Source organism: Gymnoscopelus braueri (genome assembly GCF_963280865.1).
Source record: "Gymnoscopelus braueri genome assembly, chromosome: 18".
Taxonomy (NCBI): Eukaryota; Metazoa; Chordata; class Actinopteri; order Myctophiformes; family Myctophidae; genus Gymnoscopelus; species Gymnoscopelus braueri.
Window position 1 is genome coordinate 2,134,723 of NC_137618.1, and position 21,111 is coordinate 2,155,833.

General features: G+C 39.8%; 1 protein-coding gene and 1 long non-coding RNA gene across 2 annotated transcripts in view; both read right to left on the reverse strand.

Moving 5' to 3' along the window:
• LOC308105815 (CD209 antigen-like protein A) overlaps positions 1–13,268 on the reverse strand; it is a gene marked incomplete at both ends in the record, with an annotated part of 44,266 nt that extends 30,998 nt beyond the window's left edge. The window contains 3 exons of the mRNA XM_080456740.1: positions 7,607–7,735; positions 9,450–9,560; positions 13,178–13,268. Of these exons, the coding sequence (XP_080312866.1) occupies positions 7,607–7,735; positions 9,450–9,560; positions 13,178–13,268 (331 nt within the window). The remainder of the gene's footprint in view (positions 1–7,606; positions 7,736–9,449; positions 9,561–13,177) is intronic.
• On the reverse strand, positions 5,330–6,505 carry LOC308073754. The gene is made up of 2 exons (XR_013932039.1): positions 6,399–6,505; positions 5,330–5,643 (listed from the first exon to the last, which is right to left on the reverse strand). It is a non-coding gene; the product is annotated as an uncharacterized lncRNA (long non-coding RNA).
• Positions 13,269–21,111: the final 7,843 nt, after the last annotated feature.

Below are 21,111 nucleotides of genomic sequence, written 5' to 3' on the forward strand. Positions count from 1 at the left end.
AATAGACCTGTAACAAGTATTACATATTCCTCTAATCGCAATTACTTAAGATAATCGCAACTATTTTTTGCATAATCGTTTTCATGTTGAAAGATTTTCACAAACTTTCAAACAAAAAAAATCCGAAATAGCAGATCTACAAGCTTACAACGTGACACGTTGTAAGCTTGTAGATCAGCTATTTCTGCAATTTTTAAATGTATACAATTTTTTTTAAATGTCAACAATGTCTTTGTATATTTCAGTTATTTGTCATATCTGTTCTGTTTAATGTTTGATTACAAAGCCTTAAAAGTCTTCATATGTTCCAACGTTCACTGGCTAAAAAACACAACTGACAGATTACAACTTGTTCAAAATGCGGCAGCCAGAATTTTAACTAAAACCAGGATGAGAGAACATATCACTCCAGTTCTAGCTTCACTACACTGGCTCCCGGTTGTTTTTAGGATTGATTTTAAAATTCTTTTAATAGTTTATAAAGCTCTAAATGGTCTGGCACCTTCCTACCTCTCTGACTGCCTAGAGAGATATGTTCCAAACCGGGCCCTCAGGTCTTCAAGTGCTGACCTGCTCGAGGTGCCTACAATGACATATAAAAAATACGGTGAAGCAGCATCCTGCTTTTACGGACCGACAGTGTGGAATAAACTCCCATTACACTTAAGACAGGCAGCCTCTGTCGATAGCTTTAAAGCACAGCTCAAGACCTATTACTTCACTCTTGCTTTTAGCTGATTCTTTGGTTGATTTTTAATTCCTCACTGTATTCCCTATTTTAATGTTGTTTTATGCCTTTGCTTTTGTTTTGTGTGAGTGGAAGAGAGAGTCACGGTAGTTAAAAGACAAGAGTCTGATAACTCCATCCGGAGGATTTAGTGAATTATCCTCTGGGGCACGTCGACACGTGGTGGACCCTCCAGGGCAGATCCTTTTGTCTATGTTTAGTCTATATATCTTGTATAACCCCGATATCATTCTCAGGGGTGTACGGTGTGTGGTTTGGATGTGATAAGTTAGCAGATCCCCTGGGCTAGTCCACACGTGGTAAACATGGTGAAAATATATTACTAAGGTGTAATATTGACAATTGTGTGAAGATATATTACTAAGGTACACATGTAATATTGGCAATTGTGTGAAGTGTGGATATTTCTTTAGCTGTGTTGTAGAGGACAGTGGCCACTACATTTAAGTTATATCCATTTGTGTTGTAGTTGTGTCTACATTCTAGTTGTGTTGTAGTGGCGAGGGCCACTGCATTTTATTATCTGCAATTGTATACTGAGAACGAGCCTTTGCTTTTATTTTATTTTATTTTATTTTTGTTTGCTTTATTGTTAAATTGGTTCTAACTGTAATTGTATTCTTGCTCTGTAAAGCACTTTGAGCTGCATTTCATGTCATGAAAGGTGCTATACAAATAAAGTTTATTATTATTATTATTATTAAATCTGTAATCGTGATTATTTGAGTGACAATTAATCATCATCTTACATTAGTAATGGTGACAGCCCTGTAGAGCAGTTTGTTCAGGCTAAGACCCTTTAGCTGAGAGAGAGATGAAGCCCCCCCCCCCCCACTATATATTGTATACGATCGTGTTGCTTTTTGTGAACGCATCTGTTATTTTTAGATTTGAGCTAAAAAGCATTATTTTACACTTTGGGCTATTCAAAAATAGCAGATATACAAGCTTCTAGCGCGGCACCGAGTGCCGCGCTACGAGCTTGTAGATCTGCTATTTTTAAAAAATCTTGAAAATGTGTGCAAATCTTTGAATATATATATATTTTTAAAGCGAACATTTTTAAATAAAATCTTTCCTTCTGGGGGGTCCCTGGTATAAAATCAATGTGAAAAGATGGTTGCTTGAAAACCAAAGCTGCAACCATTTGTGATCATATTTTAGTTTTTTTTTAGGCTATGTGATGTAATGTAATTGTATTTCACCGTTTGTCTGTTTTCTGATGTAATTGTTTTTCTGTTTTTCTGTTTTGTGTGAGGACTGCGGATGAAAATTAGCATCTTTGCTAAATCCGGTGTATTTACGTTCATGTGACGTTCATTAATATGCTCTGTCCTGTCTAAATAAACAAATAAAGTAAAGTAAGTAAAATATTTTGAGATGGGGGTCCGCGGCCAAATACATATAATTTTGGGGGTCCTTGACATGAAAAAGATTGAGCATCACTGATATAGAAAACATAGGTTTGTCATTAAACTGTTGGGATTCAGGAGACATGTAGAATGGGCTTCAGGTCTTAATGGGTTAAAGCAGCGCTACTCAACCCGCGGCCCGCGGGCCGCATGCGGCCCGATCGCAGCGTCTTGGCGGCCCCCTCATGGTCCAAAAAAGCACAGGATAAAAATATACATTTCCGTTCAAATATATGGGTTGCTAAAACATTTTTCAAAAACAAACAGACAGACATACATACAGGTGCATCAATTGTTACAGGTATAATGCATAGCTTTCTATGCATTTCGGGTTTTTGGGGGGGTTTGACCCCCAAATTTTTCAAGCCGCGTGGCTTTGCCGCGCGCCCATGATAGGTTGCTGCCACTGGACATACACACAACACAAAATAAACTGGTACAGTGAAAAGAATATGATGTCAAAATGTACATTTTCTTGTGTGTTACAAAATCGAAAAATCCAAAATAGGACCGTCATTTTTATGGCGGCCCCTTGGACTTTTGGTATTTTGCTGAGTGGCCCCTGAGCCATCTTAAGTTGAGTAGCCCTGGGTTAAAGGGATAGTTCACCTCATGGAGACTTGAATTCATGGATATTGTTTTAGTTTTTGTCTCATTCCTAAGACAATCATTTGATGACCGGCAGCGGTTCCGGCAGGAGACACAAAGAGTCTCCTTTGTGTCTCCTACCGGAACCGCTAGCCTACCGGTCCGCTTGGTCATCAAATGATCCAGTGGTCCCCCCCCCCCCCCCCACTCCGTCTCCCTCAAAAGATTCTACTGAGGAGTCGAGGAGAGACTTTATGGGCTTTGATGTTTTAATATACATTCACACAATCATTTATATACTGTTTCATAATACAATTCAATGTAAAGGGCTGTGCACCAGACGCTCACACACAGACACATAGAACACTTAAATAGGATGTATGAGCGGACGTCTACGGAGCTTGATATGAACAAATACATAAAGTTAGTTATAGTGCTGCTGAACGGCCCTTAACTCTTTAACTGCCAGAGTAAAACTGTAATAGTGTCACCCCAGTGCCAGCGAAAACTGGTGTTTTTACCTACCTTTGAAAAATCATGGAATATTTTCTGTGAACACTGTCCGTACGTTGATCCCCTCATTACATACACAGGGGTCTCATAGAATTTGGAGGGGAAAATTGTGGTAATGATGGTAATCTGTTCCATAGTTACGGCAAGTTGAAAATAGCATGTTTTGAAAAAAATACCTAGTTAAACACAGGAGCCGAGATACAGAATATTTCCCAAATACTTTAACCAGGAAGTGAATGGAGCAGCAAATCTTTGGATCGTGTTATCTCCTGGTTCTGTGTGAAAAACGTTATTTTCTTTTCAAACGCGTCCATGGCAGTAAAAAGGTTAAGGTATTGAATTAAATGTTACTAATTCTCCAGGTACCAGAGAGACCCTCTCTATAGTGTTACATTGTTATGTTAAGGGACAGAGAGCCACAACACAAGTATTAACACACATGACAATAACGTTGAAGCTTAACTTTTTATTTGATTTTTTCTTTATTATTATTAGCCAGTGCAAGCATGCAAATAATGTCTGTTGACGTTTGTTCCCCCCCCCCCAAAAAGAAAATACAGCAGAGATGAATAAAAATGCACACAAGTAAGTACTACTACTTCTACTACTATAGTCATGAGTCTGGAACTATGCCTCCTGAATGTTATATAGAGTCTGGAACTACACCTCCTGAATGTTATATAGAGTCTGGAACTACACCTCCTGAATGTTATATAGAGTCTGGAACTACACCTCCTGAATGTTATATAGAGTCTGGAACTACACCTCCTGAATGTTATATAGAGTCTGGAACTACACCTCCCGAAAGCCGAGAAAGGAAGCCGTCATCTGTTCTTCATTTCTGTTCACGAAAATATCTGAAAATTTCAAATATTTTCGTGAACAGAAATGAAGAACAGATGACGGCTTCCTTTCTCGGCTTTCGGGAGGTGTAGTTCCAGACTCTATATAACATTAAAATATTATATTATATTTGGAAATGCTAAACATATTTACATAATGAAATATTAACAGTTTTTAAATGGTATATATTTTAAATACTCAGTGTTAAAGGTAGGGTAAGTGATTTACTTTGGTTAAAATAAGTGTTAAATAGCTATATTGTGATATTAATCATTACTATAGAGTGTTTGTTCAGTAACAGTGTTAAATAGCTCTATATTGTGATAGTACTCATTGCTATAGAGTGTTTGTTCAGTAAAAGGAGTCTCCATGTCTCTCCAGCTCTTTATTAAACAGAAAATGCATTTTCAGTGCCCTCTCCTGATTGGCTTAAATGTTGTCACCTGCCTGAAAATGTACTATATTGTGTTTACTAAAGAGCTGGAGAGACCCCTGTGACCCAACAAACGCTCTGTAGCAATGATTACTATCACAATATACTACTTTAACCTTTTTAACAAAACAAAAACAAAAAATATCACTTACCCTACCTTTAATGTATCCATTTGTTACTCCCACAGTGTGCAAATGTAACCAAATGGACCCTTACAGGTCCATTTGGTTACATTTGCACACTGTGGGAGTAACATGAACAGTGAGTATTTTTACTGGTGTGTCCTCAGGGATGGACGGCATTAGGACAGGTTTAAGCCTCTACCAGCAGGGGGAGCAGTGATGCCAATAACTGTACCTCATGTAGTTTTGAGCCCATGGTACAAACCATACTGTAATTACATTTATTGAAACATTGTGTCAAAGACCTCATGAAATGGCTTTATTGCTAACTTTAGTTTTTTGCTAAGCTTAGCTCAGAAACGGGGCCATGCATGTTTCTTTTGGCTCAACCAATCACAGTCTCAGCCAAAGGCCCCCCTTCCCTTCGGGCTATGGGATCAGACAATATCTTATAATTGGTCCTCACTAATGCTCATCAATCACAATGGCACCGTTCCTGTCTACTCACTCTGTCACACTTCTGTTCAGTTCACAAACCTGCCTACCAGTGACATCATCGATGGGGATTCCAAGCTAATAGAAACTACAGCCTTTTCTCTTCCTGGAAAGTAAACATGCTGAAATAGAAGCTACAACAAAAAAAATGCATGTATTTGTATTTATTTTTAAATTAAATCTTGTTTGAAATGACCAAACCTGCCTACTGATGATGTCACTGGTAGGCGGGTTTCTGAAGTGTCCACAGCCCCTCCTCTGAGACACAGAGTGAGTAGAACAGAAATGAAGCCGTTTTATCATGAGCATTAGTGAGGACCAATTATGAAAATAAGGTGGAAAATGGGTGAAGTGCTCCTTTAAGAGAAACATCACTTCTCACAAATCCACTTGCGTGTGGATGTACAGAACGCATCAAAACATCCTCCTGAGCTGTGAGAGTATGCTCCACAGTTGCCATCGTTATCAGGCTCTCCACTGATCCAGTACCTGCAGAATAAACACCATGATGTATGAATCACATTCACTCAGTCAGTCACTCACCAGTGGTGGAAAAAGTACTCACTTTTCTTACTTAAGTAAAAGTATCAATACTTCATTGTAGAAATACTCAGTTAGGGCGCGCTCCCACCGCACTTTTCTTTTACCTCTGGGGCGGAATCTGCCAAGATGCAAATGCGTGGATTCTTGGGAAGACCATGAATCCACGCATTTGCATTGACAAAGCATTGGCAGATTCCGCCCCAGAGGTAAAAGAAAAGTGTGGTGGGAGCGCGCCCTTAAAGGTAAAAGTCTAGAATAAACAATTTACTTGAGTAAAAGTACAAAAGTATTGGTATCAAAATGTACTTAAAGTACCAAAAGTAAAAGTACTAAAAAAGTTTGAAAATAGCAGATCTACAAGCTCACTGTGAGCTTGTAGATCTGCTATTTTCAAATAGCAGATATAGAATAGGGCCAACGTGGTTAATGTATGTTTTATAATGTAATGATTTATATCTGCAAAGTAACTAAAGTTTTCAAATAATTGTAGTGGAGTAAAAGTACAATATTTGCCTCTGAGATGTAGTAGAAGTAAAAGTACTGAAAATTGGAAATATTCCAGTAAAGTAAAAATACCCCAAAATTGTATACAGTACTTGGGTAAATGTACTTAGTTACTTTACACCACTGTCACTCACACACACAGTTAATAAACAACATGTATTGAATTTTACAATAATTAAACATGTAAAATGTCTCACTGTGCTGTCGCTGGTATTCCATTCACCCAGATCCAGTTGTCTCCCGTCTTCTTCAGACCAACCCATGATCCACCACCATACTGGTCCAATCCTCTGATGAATTCCTGAAGATTTTTGTACATGATTGAATCATCATTAATTTATTCATAGCTTTAGTGTTTCATGGAATCATGTGTGTTTATGTGGATGATTGACACATTTCCTTCACTTTAGTCCTCTATAAATGACCTAATCTTACAACTAATGAACAGAGCTGATCACAATGACATGTTATGAGCTTGTAGCTATTTTTACTTTTTTAATTAAAACAAACAAACAAATAACCCACGTTTTGTAATGAATGAACACACACACACACACACACACACACACACACACACACACACACACACACACACACACACACACACACACACACACACACACACACACACACACACACACACACACACACACACACACACACACACACACACACACACACACACACACACACCTGTTCTTCTTTACTGTTAATGACGACCAGATCAGCTCCCATCTTCTGACAGTCTTGTCTGCTGTCCTCCCAGCTTTTCTCCTCAGTAGACATGAAATACCGTCTGTCTCCAAACTGCTTCCATCCACTGGTACACACCATGACTAAACATAAAATATGGGTTTTATTCATGGATTTCCAATGCACTGATTTATAAATTCTACAACAGAGAAGTTGAAATAATAGCAGTCAGTAATGTAGTGGAAGGTAAACATATGTATTTATTATATAAATATAGTTTCTTCATGTGGTCTGCACTGTATGTTTAACTAGTATTTAATGAACTATAAATGCCACTGGCACTCCTCTCTGTTTTCACCAGAACTCTGCTGCTTATAAAGCTAAACACTGCCCCCTTGTGTCTCAACTTGACAGAACAGGAGTCACACACACACACACACACACACACACACACACACACACACACACACACACACACACACACACACACACACACACACACACACACACACACACACACACACACACACACACACACACACACACACACACACACACACACACACACATTGTAGGGAGTCACCATATAGAGCAATGCTCTTAAGTGTCACAGACAGTTTTTTCCCCCAATCTGATACTGAGGCCATGATAACAATGGCATTCATAATCCACTAATTAATATTGATTCAAAAAGGTTTGTAATCTCTCTCACCTGCTTCCTTTAGCTGGTTTACTTCACTTTGCAGCTGATCTCTCTCCAGGATCAGTTTGGTCTCCAGCTGATCTCTCTCCAGGATCAGGTTGGTGTAGTTGGCCTGCAGTCGTTCAAATTCTGAACGATCTGCAAAGAACAAAATGTGATCATAAACACAGTTGTTGTTGCAAGCAAGAAACCTCAGTGTTCCTGATCAGGTGTGTTTGTGAATGTGAATACCCGGCTTCGAATGCTATCAATGCATTGAATGGGAGATTATCACGTTTTATCAGACCATTGAATGGGCGAGTAGGCGGCGAGTAGGCGACATACTGACCTACCCACGATTTATCAGACCATTCATTGGGCGTAATCAGGAGCTACTGACCCACTCGGAGGCGGAGCAGTCCCTACAACATGATTTACCATTCTGTGCCTATCGGTACATCACTCCAACGGCGCTGAGTAGGCTCAAGGGAACGTCACAACGTTCGGCATGGCAACTCGCTCGCTTTAGCTCCCTCGGTGGTCCTCACGTGGTTCCAGTTCGCTTGAGTGCGCTCAAGGTGTTTGACAGGAAGCCTCACTCTTATCATCATTGTAACATACTCAGGAGGCTCAATTTTTTTAGCTTCGACAATTTCAAAAAGTTCAAACAGGTTGGGGTCATATACAAGACCTTACATGGTCTGTGCCCGCCCCCCCTAAGGGAATTCATTAAAAGGAAGCCTGAAAGAGGAATCAGTACCAGAGCAACCACTCGAGGAGATTGTGAAGTGCCGCACCGGCAAACAACCTTCGGTCAAAATGTCCTCTCAGTACAGGGTTGTGTAGCATGGAATGGCCTTCCTCTACATATAAGGGATTGTGCTACATTTCCATCTTTTAAATTCAATGTGAAAAGATGGTTGCTTGAAAACCAAAGCTGCAACCATTTGTGATCATATTTTAGTTTTTTTTTAGGCTATGTGATGTAATGTAATTGTATTTCACCGTTTGTCTGTTTTCTGATGTTATTGTTTTTCTGTTTTTCTGTTTTGTGTGAGGACTGCGGATGAAAATTAGCATCTTTGCTAAATCCGGTGTATTTACGTTCATGTGACGTTCATTAATATGCTCTGTCCTGTCTAAATAAACAAATAAAATAAAGTAAAGAGACTGCGGGCCTCCGTCATGGTCCCAAAACCAAAACCAAAACAGAAACAGAACTTTTTAAGTAATCTCCGTCAGTAGGTCAGTATGTCTTGATAACACCCAATGAATGGTCTGATACATCGCGGGTAGGTCAGTATTTCGCCTACTTCGCCCATTCAATGGTCTGATAAAAGGTGATAATGTCCCATTCAATGCACTGATAGCATCCGAATGGGGTGATAGATCTCAACCTGTATGATAGTACTAGGCCAGTGGTGGCCGCAACCCCCAAAATAGTCATATTTGAACTGGGGACCCCCCAAAATTATCATATTTGAACTGCGGACCCCCCAAAATTATCATATTTGAACTGCGGACCCCCCAAAATAATCATATTTGAACTGCGGACCCCCCAAAATGATCATATTTGAACTGCGGACCCCCCATCCTGACAAATACTTGGAATTATAGGAGTTGAGGCATTACATTTAGTTTGACTCGGTTCCACAGATAAATATTGTAAAAATTGCAAGGCGATGTGAGCTTGTAGGCAATTTTACAATTTGTGCCTCTTTCTTATATTATTTGATAGTATAGTTTCTTGATTACTTTTAACACAGTAATGTTATTTTGTTATTTTCTCGTGTTTTCTAGGTATTAAAAAGGTCTTAAAGGTCCTTAAATTGTCACTTTACTGACATTTAACAGTTGACCAGCTGATACTCACAGTCCATGGCCTTGTGTGTGGTTCTCAATGCTCCTAGAACACAGAGCAGCAGCAGACAGACTGCACACGCTGTGACGATGGCTTTCTGGATGACCAGTTCTCTCTGGACACCTGGAGGATATCAGTACAATACACTTACACTTTATTTAATATGACCACATTTAATGTTTCATTTAGAAGGAATTTGATTGATTGAATAATGTATTAGTAAAAAAAAAAAAAAAAGACATCATGGTAGCAATTATGAAGTATTATAATACTTGACATTATAAGTCATTATAACATGCTGTATGATGTGTTATGATTGCATTATACATTGTTATGAATATTTATAACTGTAATCATCACGTGTTATAAGCATAATACAATTTTTACTTGAACTTATAAGTCATTATAATAAGCTTTAAAATGTGTTATGGTTATGGGTATAAAGCATTATGATTATTTATAAGCTCCTATAAATATGATTATAAAGGATTATGATCAGATTTCAATGCCTTTTAAGTATGTGTTTAATGCGTTATACACATGGGATGCATAGCAAGTGCTACCGAAGTGTGTGTGTGTGTGTGTGTGTGTGTGTGTGTGTGTGTGTGTGTGTGTGTGTGCACGCGCACACTTGTGCGCGCACCACATTTAGAGGGGGATTGAGCATTGCAAAAAATGTTTTGCTCTCATAGAATATGATACGCTACGTATTGCAATACGTGTTGTGAGTTCCTTAATAAATGCAAATTAAAATATAAACTTTTTTAAAATGGCCTTTTCTGTTGTTTCTTGTATTTTTTAGTCTTTTGCTGCAAACAATAAACAAGCTGAGGTTGGTTTTTCATAACATCGTCACACCCCAGCATTCTCTGCCGTATGGATACAGTAGCCTCTGTATAGATCGTATAGATAGTTGGGCGAGTGAGCATGACCATATATCGCCGTATATATTTTTCTGAGCACAGCCCTAGTATCACCAACCTTGGAAAAGTAGTTGGATACATATTTGGGTACTACTGTACATGGTGTGAGTGAGAAGAGTGCAGTGGTGTAAAGTAACTGAGTACATTTACTTAAGTACTGTACTTAAGTAGGTATTTTTTCTTTACTTGAGTATTTCCAATTTCCAATGCCTTTACTTCTACTCCACTACATCTCAGAGGCAAATATTGTACTTTTACTGCACTATAATTATTTGAAAATTTTAGTTACTAGTTACTTTGCACATATAAATTATGATATTATGAAACATACATTAACCACTTTAGCCCTATTTTATACCTAGGATATTTGAAAATAGCAGATCTACAAGCTCACAACGCGTCGCATTGCGACGCGTTGTGACCTTGTAGATCTGCTATTTTAAAACATTTTTGTACTTTTACTTTTGGTACTTTAAGTACATTTTGATACCAATACTTTTGTACTTTTACTCAAGTACATTTTTAATTCCGGACTTTTACTTGTAACAGAGTACTTCTTGCAGTATTGATACTTTTACTTAAGTACAACATTTGAATACTTTTCCACCACTGGAAGAGTGTACCTTGATTTCCTGTAGCCCCCTGAGAACCGGAGCCTTGGTCTCTGACACTGTCTGCATTAACCCATTGAGACCTGAAGCCTATTCTACATGTCTCCTAAATCCCAACAATTTTCTGAAAAACGTATGTTTCTATATCAGTGGTGTTCAATCTTTTTCATGTCAAGGACCCCCAAAATTATATGTATTTGGCCACGGACCCCCATCAAAATATTTTGTTCCAGGGACCCCCAGAAGAAAAGATTTGAGTTAAAAATGTTCGCTTTAAAAATATATATATTCAAAGATTTGCACACATTTTCACGATTTTTCAAAAATAGCAGATCTACAAGCTCATAGCGCGGCACTCGGTGCCGCGCTATGAGCTTGTATATCTGCTATTTTTGAATAGCCCAAAGTGTAAAATAATGCTTTTTAGCTCAAATCTAAAAATGCCACAGTTCGAGGTCTTAATGGGTTAACGTAGACCGCGTCCTCCTCTCCTCTCTCCTCCTCTCCTCTCTCCTCCTCTCCTCTCTCCTCCTCTCCTCTCTCCTCTCTGCCTCCTCCATCGTCCCTCACCCTCCTTGGTCTGAGTGGCAGGTCAGACATCTTAAGGAACGACACAACAAAGTAACTCAACTTAATCAGTAGAAGTAACGTATATGTTATCATGTACTTCAATTATGCATCGTTAAAATATACGGCTATATTTCTAAATATGTTGAAAAGTTACCTTCTCACCTTGTCTCTTTGTCCTGTGTGGTTCTACATTGGTCTTCACTGTTGCTCTCTGATCTGTCGTCTGTTGGGGTCTGACTCTAACTACTGTTTAGGACACACCTTATAGCGTGCACACAGCGCACAATAAGCTATAGACTCTTTACCACAGGATGTACGTGTCAACTTGATGCGCTGTTTTGAGGAAGTGGTTTTAACTTCCTCTGGTGGTCCTGAGACCTTGATCAAGACACTAATCTATTCCAATGTACAATGCAGTCATTTATCAGACGCTCTTTATCCAGAGTGTCTTACAGTAAACAAGGTAAACACAAATACATAGAATGTAGAGAGACAGTGTAGTGTCTCAGTAAACTAGGATCACACACAGGTAAACAATGAACCTATAGCATCAGTCTAAACAATATAATATCAAACATAATAATCTGTACTTTGAAACTATAGGATACCAGGAAAACAATGAACCTAGCATCTGTCTAAACAACTATATAAATGACATTTTAACCTTTGCTCAGATATATGAGCTTGAAGATCTACTATTTTTGAAAAAATCTTTGCAAATCTTTGACTATATATTTTTACGTTTTTTTTTTAAACACATCTTTGCTTCTGGGGGATTCTACAAACGTCTTCTAAATCCTACAGTTTAAAAAAACAACAACGTACGTTTCTATATCAGTGGTGCTCAAACTTTTTCATGTCAAGAACCCCCAAAATGATATGTATTTGGCCGCCGACCTGCATCTCAATATATGTTGTTCCAGGGACCCCCCAGAAGCAAATATTTGAGTTACAAATGTTCCCTTTAAAAACATATTCAAATATTTGCACAAAATGCTCAAGATTTTTCAAAAATAGCAGATCTACAAGCTCATAGCGCGGCACTCGGTGCCGCGCTATGAGCTTGTAGATCTGCTATTTTTGAATAGCCCAAAGTATAAAATATGGATGCGTTCCCGGTTTGATTGGGTTTGATCTACCCTGAGGCCACAATGTCCTGCACTGCCCCAGATGATAGTACCGTTTACCAGGCCTGGAGCAGATTAAAGACACATACATAGTTCATTGTTTTGTTGTGTTCATACTAGTGTTGACATTGTGGTGATGTGTAGATAAACTAAAAGTTTTAACAGTATGTCGATTGACTCGATAAGGACTGTGCATCAGTTTGTGGTCAATGACACATTGTTGTTTTTTTAATCGATACAGGAAACAGAGTCTGTTGTGAACACAGCTCCACTTCCCCTTCTGACTCACGTTGTGTTACAGTAAAACCAGCAGTTTGCACGCTTGCATGTGTTCCGTGCGTGTGCAGTTTTATTTCTGGGCTTGTTACTTTTTTTTTTTTTTTTTACTTTATGTCGGTACAAAAAACTCCTTGTACTCCAGGAAGTGTAGATGTCGGAGTTTTTTTTATTTTTTCTTTCTTCATCCCAAAAGTGGGGTAGAAGTCCCTGATAACTGAGTATGTTCAAACCCCCGCCTCCTGCGTCCCCGAATTTGTCGATAGGACATGACAAGAACTCTGTGGGCAAGTCTTTAACTCTTGGCCTGTCTATGGTGGACATCATAGTTTTGGGGCAAATCAACTCCAGTTCTCGCAGCATTTCCATTGATGCAGGTACAGTAGGCACATTTGATACTGCACCAGCAGTTTTTAAGTTTTTTAACATTATTGTAGTCACCCTACACGCTGAATGAGCAAACCAGTTATATTAGTAAAGCAGATTAATGGCACATTTTAAAAGAATCGTTCACTTTGTGATACAAGGATGACATTTGGCACAAATACTCTCTAAGGGCCACTCTTATAGAAAAAGGCGCTGGCCACTCAAAAATCCAAGATGGTAACCATGTTTTCAAGATGGCCGCCACCTTAGCAGAGCAGATAGTGATATAATCTTTCAGGTTGTGATAGAGGGATGACATTTGGCACAAATACTCTTTAGGTCCATTCTTGTGAAAAAGGGAGCTGGCCACCCAAAAAAATCTACATGGCCGCCATTTTTCAAGATGACTTCCAGGAGTTGTACCAATATGTTGTATATAGCTTATTATAGTGAATGTCATTGCACAACCAGGGCACAAGGGTGGCATCACTGCTGTTTAACTCAGCATGAGGTTCAGTGTCGGCTGATCTAGTTTTTGTCACGGTCTGCTCCTCAGGCCGTGGACTGTGACTTTATTATTTAGCCCTTGACTGCCCTTATATGGTATTGGACTCTTCTTAGGCCTGTTTAGGCCATTCTTCTGTTGTATTTGTAGTACATTTTCAGTGGAGACTGTCCATCATGTATAGTCTCATAGACATTATTGCAGTCACTCTGGCGCTTTGCTGAATGAGCAAACCAGTTATATTAGTACAGCACATTAATGGCACATTTTAAAAGAATCGTTCACTTTGTGATGCAAGCATGACATTTGGCTCAAATACTCTCTAAGGGCCACTCTTATGGAAAAGAGCGATGGCCACTCAAAAATCCAAGATGACGACCACGTTTTTCAAGATGGCCACCACCTTAGCTGGAGCAGATAGTGATATAATCTTTCAGGTTGTGATACAGGGATGACATTTGGCACAAATACTCTTTAAAGTCCATTCTTGTGAAAAAGGGAGCTGGCCACCAAAAAAAAACGACTTTTTCAAGATGACTTCCAGGTGTTGTACCAATATGTCGTATATAGCTTATTATAGTGAATGTCATTGCACAACCAGGGCACAAGGGTGGCATCACTGCTGTTTAACTCAGCATGAGGTTCAGTGTCGGCTGATCTAGTTTTTGTCACGGTCCGCTCCTCGGACTGTGACTTTATTATTTAGCCCTTGACTGCCCTTATATGGTATTGGACCCTTCTTAGGCCTGTTTAGGCCATTCTTCTGTTGTATTTGTAGTATTGTTTCCTGTCTGATTAGTTACTGTTTACCTGTCTTGTCTCACCTCCCTGTTGATTACTAGTTTTCTCCACCTGTGTCCTGTTGTCCCCCAGCCTATCCCAGTGTTGATTGTCTTTTGAGTTCACCTGTGCCTCGTTAGTCCCTGTCTATTTTGTTGAACATCTGGAAATGTATAAGAACGTAATTTATGTTGAACAGCTCACTTTAGGATATAGGCTTTAAATTATTTTATCACTTGATTTGCCTAAAGAAAGAATATGATATTGACTGGTTGAAATGACTGCTGAGGTGCACTCGAAGGCTTGCAACAGGCAGAGGCCTGCATTTCCTGTATGAGAGCTGCACTCGCGGCGTAGAGTGTGGGTGGCTGTTGGCAAAGTCACACATACACACACATACACACACATACACACACACACACACACACACACATACACACATACACACACATACAGACACACTGACTTCTGAGAATCACCTATAGCGTCTGACTTCTAAGAATATGCAAGCACGCCTATGTGCACGCAAATACACACACACCGACTTTCTTAACTTTCGAAAAGTCACCTACGTGCACACCTACGTGCACACACATACACACACTGATGTCTGGAGAACTTCCTTTAGACCGTACTACCGTATGAAGGGGCGTTCACAAGAGCATCACAGCAGAGGCAGAGGCTGAGGGAGACGTGGGAGGTTTTGGACACGGACGGCTGTTGGGGGCCCTTTGGGCCCCTTGGGCTCTTAGGTTTTGGGGGCTTCTTCTCTTGCACCTTGCTCAGATGTTAAACAGTCATGGCTCCACATGGAGGAAGGTAAAAATTACTTAAATTAGGAAGGTAAAATATTACTTAAACAATTAATTAAATCAAAAAGGGGTACATTTCTCTATTTTGAGATTAAGCCTATTTAGTGCTATTTTAAGGACATTTTTGGAATTACCAAATTTAGACTAGCCTGTATTTCAGGCTGAATGAGATCTAAATGGAACCTCCTCTTTTTAATCTAAATTATGAATTAGTTTAGGACAAGCCTAACTTAAGGCATTCGTAAATCTGACCAGACAGACATGAAACATTACTAGATTTCATTTTTATTTGTATTTACGGGGCCAGGCTGCCAGCATGGCTCCGTTTTGATATTGGCATTATTTTTACGGGGCCAGCCTGCCAGCATGGCAGCGGGCCCTGTTTTAAGATTCGCATTATTCTGTCGAGTCTGCCACCTTTCGCAGTTCTGGCTGAACCGTGCTGTCGCTTTTTACGAAACTCGGCCATATGATAGATGGTCATGAAAAACTATCAAGAAATAATTCTCACAATCTTTAGTCAAAAGGTGGCGCTATAGCACTCAATTGAAAATGCCAACTTTGAACAGGTACAACTCATGCCCTGTTTGACCTACAGCCATGAAACTTCAATACACATATGCGTCTCTTCATGCTGAACAACTTTCCCTCTCTGACTTTTGACCTCTGATCTTTACATCTCCCACCATTTTGAATTATATGAAAAACAGTTAAAACCTATCTCCTCCTGGGATTTTTGAGTAATCTGCATGAAACTTTTTACACGTGAACTTTGGACCTATGCCGACAAACTGATGCAGCGGATTTTCCATAAGTGAAAAAATGAAGCTTTAATGAGCCAATGAATATTGCAGTTTTATGACAATTATTCATCTGCCCCTAACACATACATGCAGACTCACATTTCTTTGAAACTTTGCGGTAATGTTGAGGGTCATTCCAAATATCACTGAAACCAATCTTACTCAAATTGGTCAAAGGGGGGCGCTATAGCGATTTTTTGAAAATGCAAACTTTAAACAGGCAAAAGTCATGCCTTGTTTGGCCGACAGCCATTAAACCTGCTTACACATGTGCCTTGACTCATGAGGAACACATCTATCACGTTGACCAGTAAGCTCCGCCCTTAGATTGTCCGCAATTTTGAGCAGTCTGAAAAACACTTAAACCCAGGATTTTTCAGCTATTTGCGTGAAACTGTATCATCTGTGTGATCTCTTTTTGAAATGCTTATTGTCTCCGCCAGGCCGAAAGGCATGGCGAGAGAGTATGTTTTCCACCCCGTCCGTCCGTCCGTGTGTCCGTGTGTGTGTGTGTCCGTCCGTCCGTCCGTCTGTGACCAGCTAATCTCTGCCACCGTTGGCTTGATCACAGCGCCACTGTGCACACACACTCCCTGGATGCCAATTCAGAACCTCTGCCCCACATTTTTCACATGGGCCTGTTATAGCACCACCAGGACGGCGATTAGTGCAAAATATATTTTTTTACAGTACTCCTACAAATTTTCTCCAAAAATCACGCAGATCGGTACACTATATCTCTATAGTCATTAAACGAAACGGGTCTTTCAGATTTTTCATATTCCATCCTGATTGGCTAAAAATGTCTTCCAAAGTTTGCAGGAGTGCTCCGTTTTGAACAAAATGCCTCAAATCATGAACACAGCATGCAATTTCCGTGACATTTTGCGAGCACATTCTCATTAGGCCGAGGAAGAAATACCATTTGAAAATTTTCAAATCAGCCTCATGGTGGCGCTATAACAGGCCGTTTTGTGTTTTTACCTATAACTGCACTGATCTGTGTAAAACTTTGTAATCACACTCCCTAGAGGCCAAGGAAAAACCTTTGCCCTGCATTTTTCACATCTGCCTTTTATAGCGCCACCAGGAGGCCGACTTATGTAAAACACATAATTTTATACTACTCCTTCCAATTTTATCCAAATTTCACGCAAATCGGTACACATGATCTCTATAGTCATGTTATCAAGATGGATGTGTTTGATTTTTCATATTCCATCCTGTTTCCTGTTTCATGTCCTAAGATTGACATCTAAAGTTTGCATTATTGGCTTGTTTTGAACAAAATTCCGCAAATCATGAACGCACCGTCCGATTGCGGTCAAACTTTGCATGCACATTCACACTATGTTGAGGAACAAATGCCACCGTTTTAACATTGGCCTGTTATAGCACCACCAGCAGGTCTAATTTAGCAAAACAAATGTTTTTAACAGAATGCCTCAAATCATGAATGGAGTCAGTGTCCGATTGTCAAGGCCAAAGAACTAATGCCAACCTTTTCACATTGGCCTATTATAGCGCCACCAGGAGGCCACAATAGCCTACCTGAACTGGCGGAGACCTGTGCTCCGAGGAGCACTTTTTCTAGTTTGAGAGTATGTTTTTGCAGCCGATCTACAATCTCACAACTTTTCAGATAGCAACGTTTTGTGAGCTTGTAGATCGGCTACTTTCACTAGTTTTCGTTCCGAGGAGACACAAAAATGCCTTTATTGGTAAATGGTTTGTGAACCAGTGATCTAGAGTAGTTCGGGACACAGAGGCTTGGTTCTTAATGGACGGAAATACTTATAAATATCAACAGACACTACCAGGGAGGCCATATATCTAGCTCAATGAGAAGAGAGGCAGCCTCGGAGTCCGTAGATCGCTGGTTCGATCCCTGTCCGCGACAATGTATCGAGGTGATCATGATTAAGCATTCTTGGGTTTACACATAGTGTTTCTTGAGGATAGGCTTAGGCGTTGTTTTACTGAGGTTAGGGTTAGTGAGGGTTTAAAATGCTCATTTGTTAATTGCGTGGTCTTCTTTCTCTCAAGTTCATTCTTCTATGTTTCTATGGCTTATTGTGCATATTACTTATCATTGCTTCTTTCTTTTTTCTTTCTGCATTCCCTGGCCCCGCTTATCGCTGCTTGCAGCTATATTTTGTATTTGTATTTTGTATTGTTAAATACACATCTGTAATCCCACTATGAACTGAGCAAATAAAGGGAAACTTTTAATCTTCCAAAAAGCCTCATTTTCTGAGTTAGTGTTATAAAGATAAATAGACAAGGGGTTTCTTTTGAAGGACACCATCCCGCCCTCGGTGAGTATGAGAATTCCACACAACGGCTAATACACATTTACAGATACCATACACACTTCATACAGGTAGAGATTTGTAGCTGATGTAAAGTTTGATGCCAATGTTTGATGCAATGTTGAGTGGGGCAATGTGTTAAGCAATGATTTTGGAGTGCAATGTTTGGTATGCAATGAATTGTGAGCATTGAGTTGTTTTTGTGTGCTATGATGATGTGCTGTGGATTGGCATGATGGTGTAAAGAGTGATAAGGTTTGCATGTGTTGGCTTACTATCCCTATGTGACTAGATTTAGGAGTAACAATAATTTCTAGGTTGTAGGCATAGGAGATTGAGTGGGCGTATAATCTACATGAGCATCAGTGCATTTCTCTAGACAAAGAAGTAGCTAGGTTGTTTCAGTCTTTTGATTGAGTTAGTGGTCAAGTTAACATTTCTGTTGAAGCAGGCCAGTACGTTTAGGGGGCCCCTCTGCTCTCTGCCCTTCTTATAACTGTGATATCCCCAGGTCCATGGTTTGTCTTAAGTCGGGGACTGGATTGATGGGCGGGGATTAAGTTATTAAGGGGCTTACTGATGGTGACCAGACTTAGACTAAAACTTAGCCGTAAATTCCCTGAAGGCCACGGGCCTGCTAACACGGTAGAATTTGCTCTGAAATCACCATGGCGGAGAACAGGTTGTTCTTCCGTCGCCACAAGTAATATGCAGTTTTTATAATAGACGCTTCTGTGTGTTGCTTGTTCAAAGGGTCCCTGAGAGTCCTCAGGGACCCCCTATCTGGGATTACACCGCTCCAGCCGCTCCAGCTGGACGGTCTTACAATTTATATGCCCTTCTGTTTACAGTCTGTGTTGGTTGGTTAATGTTGTTACTGTGTTCAGTCAGTTACCTAGTGTTGTCTTTATATTCCCTGTTTAATTAATAAACCCCCCTGCATCTGAATCGTTCCGTCTCCGCTTCACTGTCTGCGCTTGGCTCCTACACCTCTCTGCCTCGCACCGTGACAGTTTTACTAATACTGTAGTGATAATAGTATAGCTTATCAGTGTCCCAAATGCTGTCTAACAGCCCCGGTCAATTAGCTATAGTAACAATGAAAGCAGTCTGGTTAGTCTGGACTAATGTTTCCATGAGGAAGACAATACTCTGATCTTTGTACATGCCAGGCAGGCCACAGAGGAGGGTAGAGACAGAGGCACAGAGGCATCTCCCATCTTCACCAAACTAAGCAAACTAATCACTATTATTGTTGCATCATCGTTTCCATGTTGACAGATTTTCATATATTTTTTGAATATTAAAAGAAATTGCAGAAATATCAGATCTACAAGCTTACAACGCGTCACTTTGTGACGCGTTGTAAGCTTGTAGATCTGCTATTTCTGCAATTTTTACATGTATACAATGTTTTTTAAATATGTCAATAATTTCTTTGTATATTTCAGTTATTTGTCATATCTGTTCTGTGTAATGTTTGATTACAAAGCCTTAAAAGTCTTCATATGTTCCAACGTTCACTGGCTAAAAAACACATTAAATCTGTAATCGTGATTATTTGAGTGATTAATCGTCATCTTACATTAGTAATGGTGACAGACCTGTAGAGCAGTTTGTTCAGGCTAAGACCCTTTAGCTGAGAGAGAGATGAAGCCCCCCCCCCCCCCCCCCACTACATATTGTATACAATTGTGTTGCTTTTTGTGAACGCATCTGTGTCATTTTTAGATTTGAGCTAAAAAGCATTATTTTACACTTTGGGCTTTTCAAAAATAGCAGATCTACAAGCTTGTAGATCTGCTATTTTTGAAAAATCGTGAAAATGTGTACAAATCTTTGAATATGTATATTTCTAAAGCGAACATTTTTAACAAAAATCTTTGCTTCTGGGGGGTCCCTGGAACAAAATATTTTGAGATGGGGGTCCGTGGTCAAATAGATATTATTTTGGGGGTCCTTGACATGAAAAACATTGAGCATCACTGATATAGAAAACATAGGTTTTTCATTATACTGTTGGGATTTAGGAGACATGTAGAATCGGCTTCAGGTCTTAAAGTACCAAAAGTAAAAGTACAACATTTTTTGAAAATAGCCTAGGTATGAGCTCACAACGCGTCGCTGTGAGCTTGTAGATCTGCTATTTTCAAATAGCCTAGGTATGAAATAAGGCTAAAGTGGTTAATGTATGTTTCGTAATATCATAATTTATATCTGAAAAGTAACTAGTAACTCCAGAGACCTTCTCCTGGAAGAAGGTTGAGACCAAGGGGAAAGGACCCGCGTGTTTGTCGACTTTGATGGGCTGTTGCACGGTGGGAGATCGTGTCATCTACTATGATCGAAGGCGTTCTCTAACAGATAATATAAACCTGTACATCTTAGACTTAACTCCTGGTCTGAAGACCTTATGCAAGCTGGCGGTTATTCAGCACGGCCTGGAGCAGTCGGGGCTCCCGCACAACGTCAAGTGGGAGCTGGCAGCCATGACCAACAACAGCAAAATAAAGACCCACCAGCTCCCGGGGCCTGTCCCCGGCGAGGCCTCTGCCTCTGACCAAAACTAGAAAATATGACAATATTACA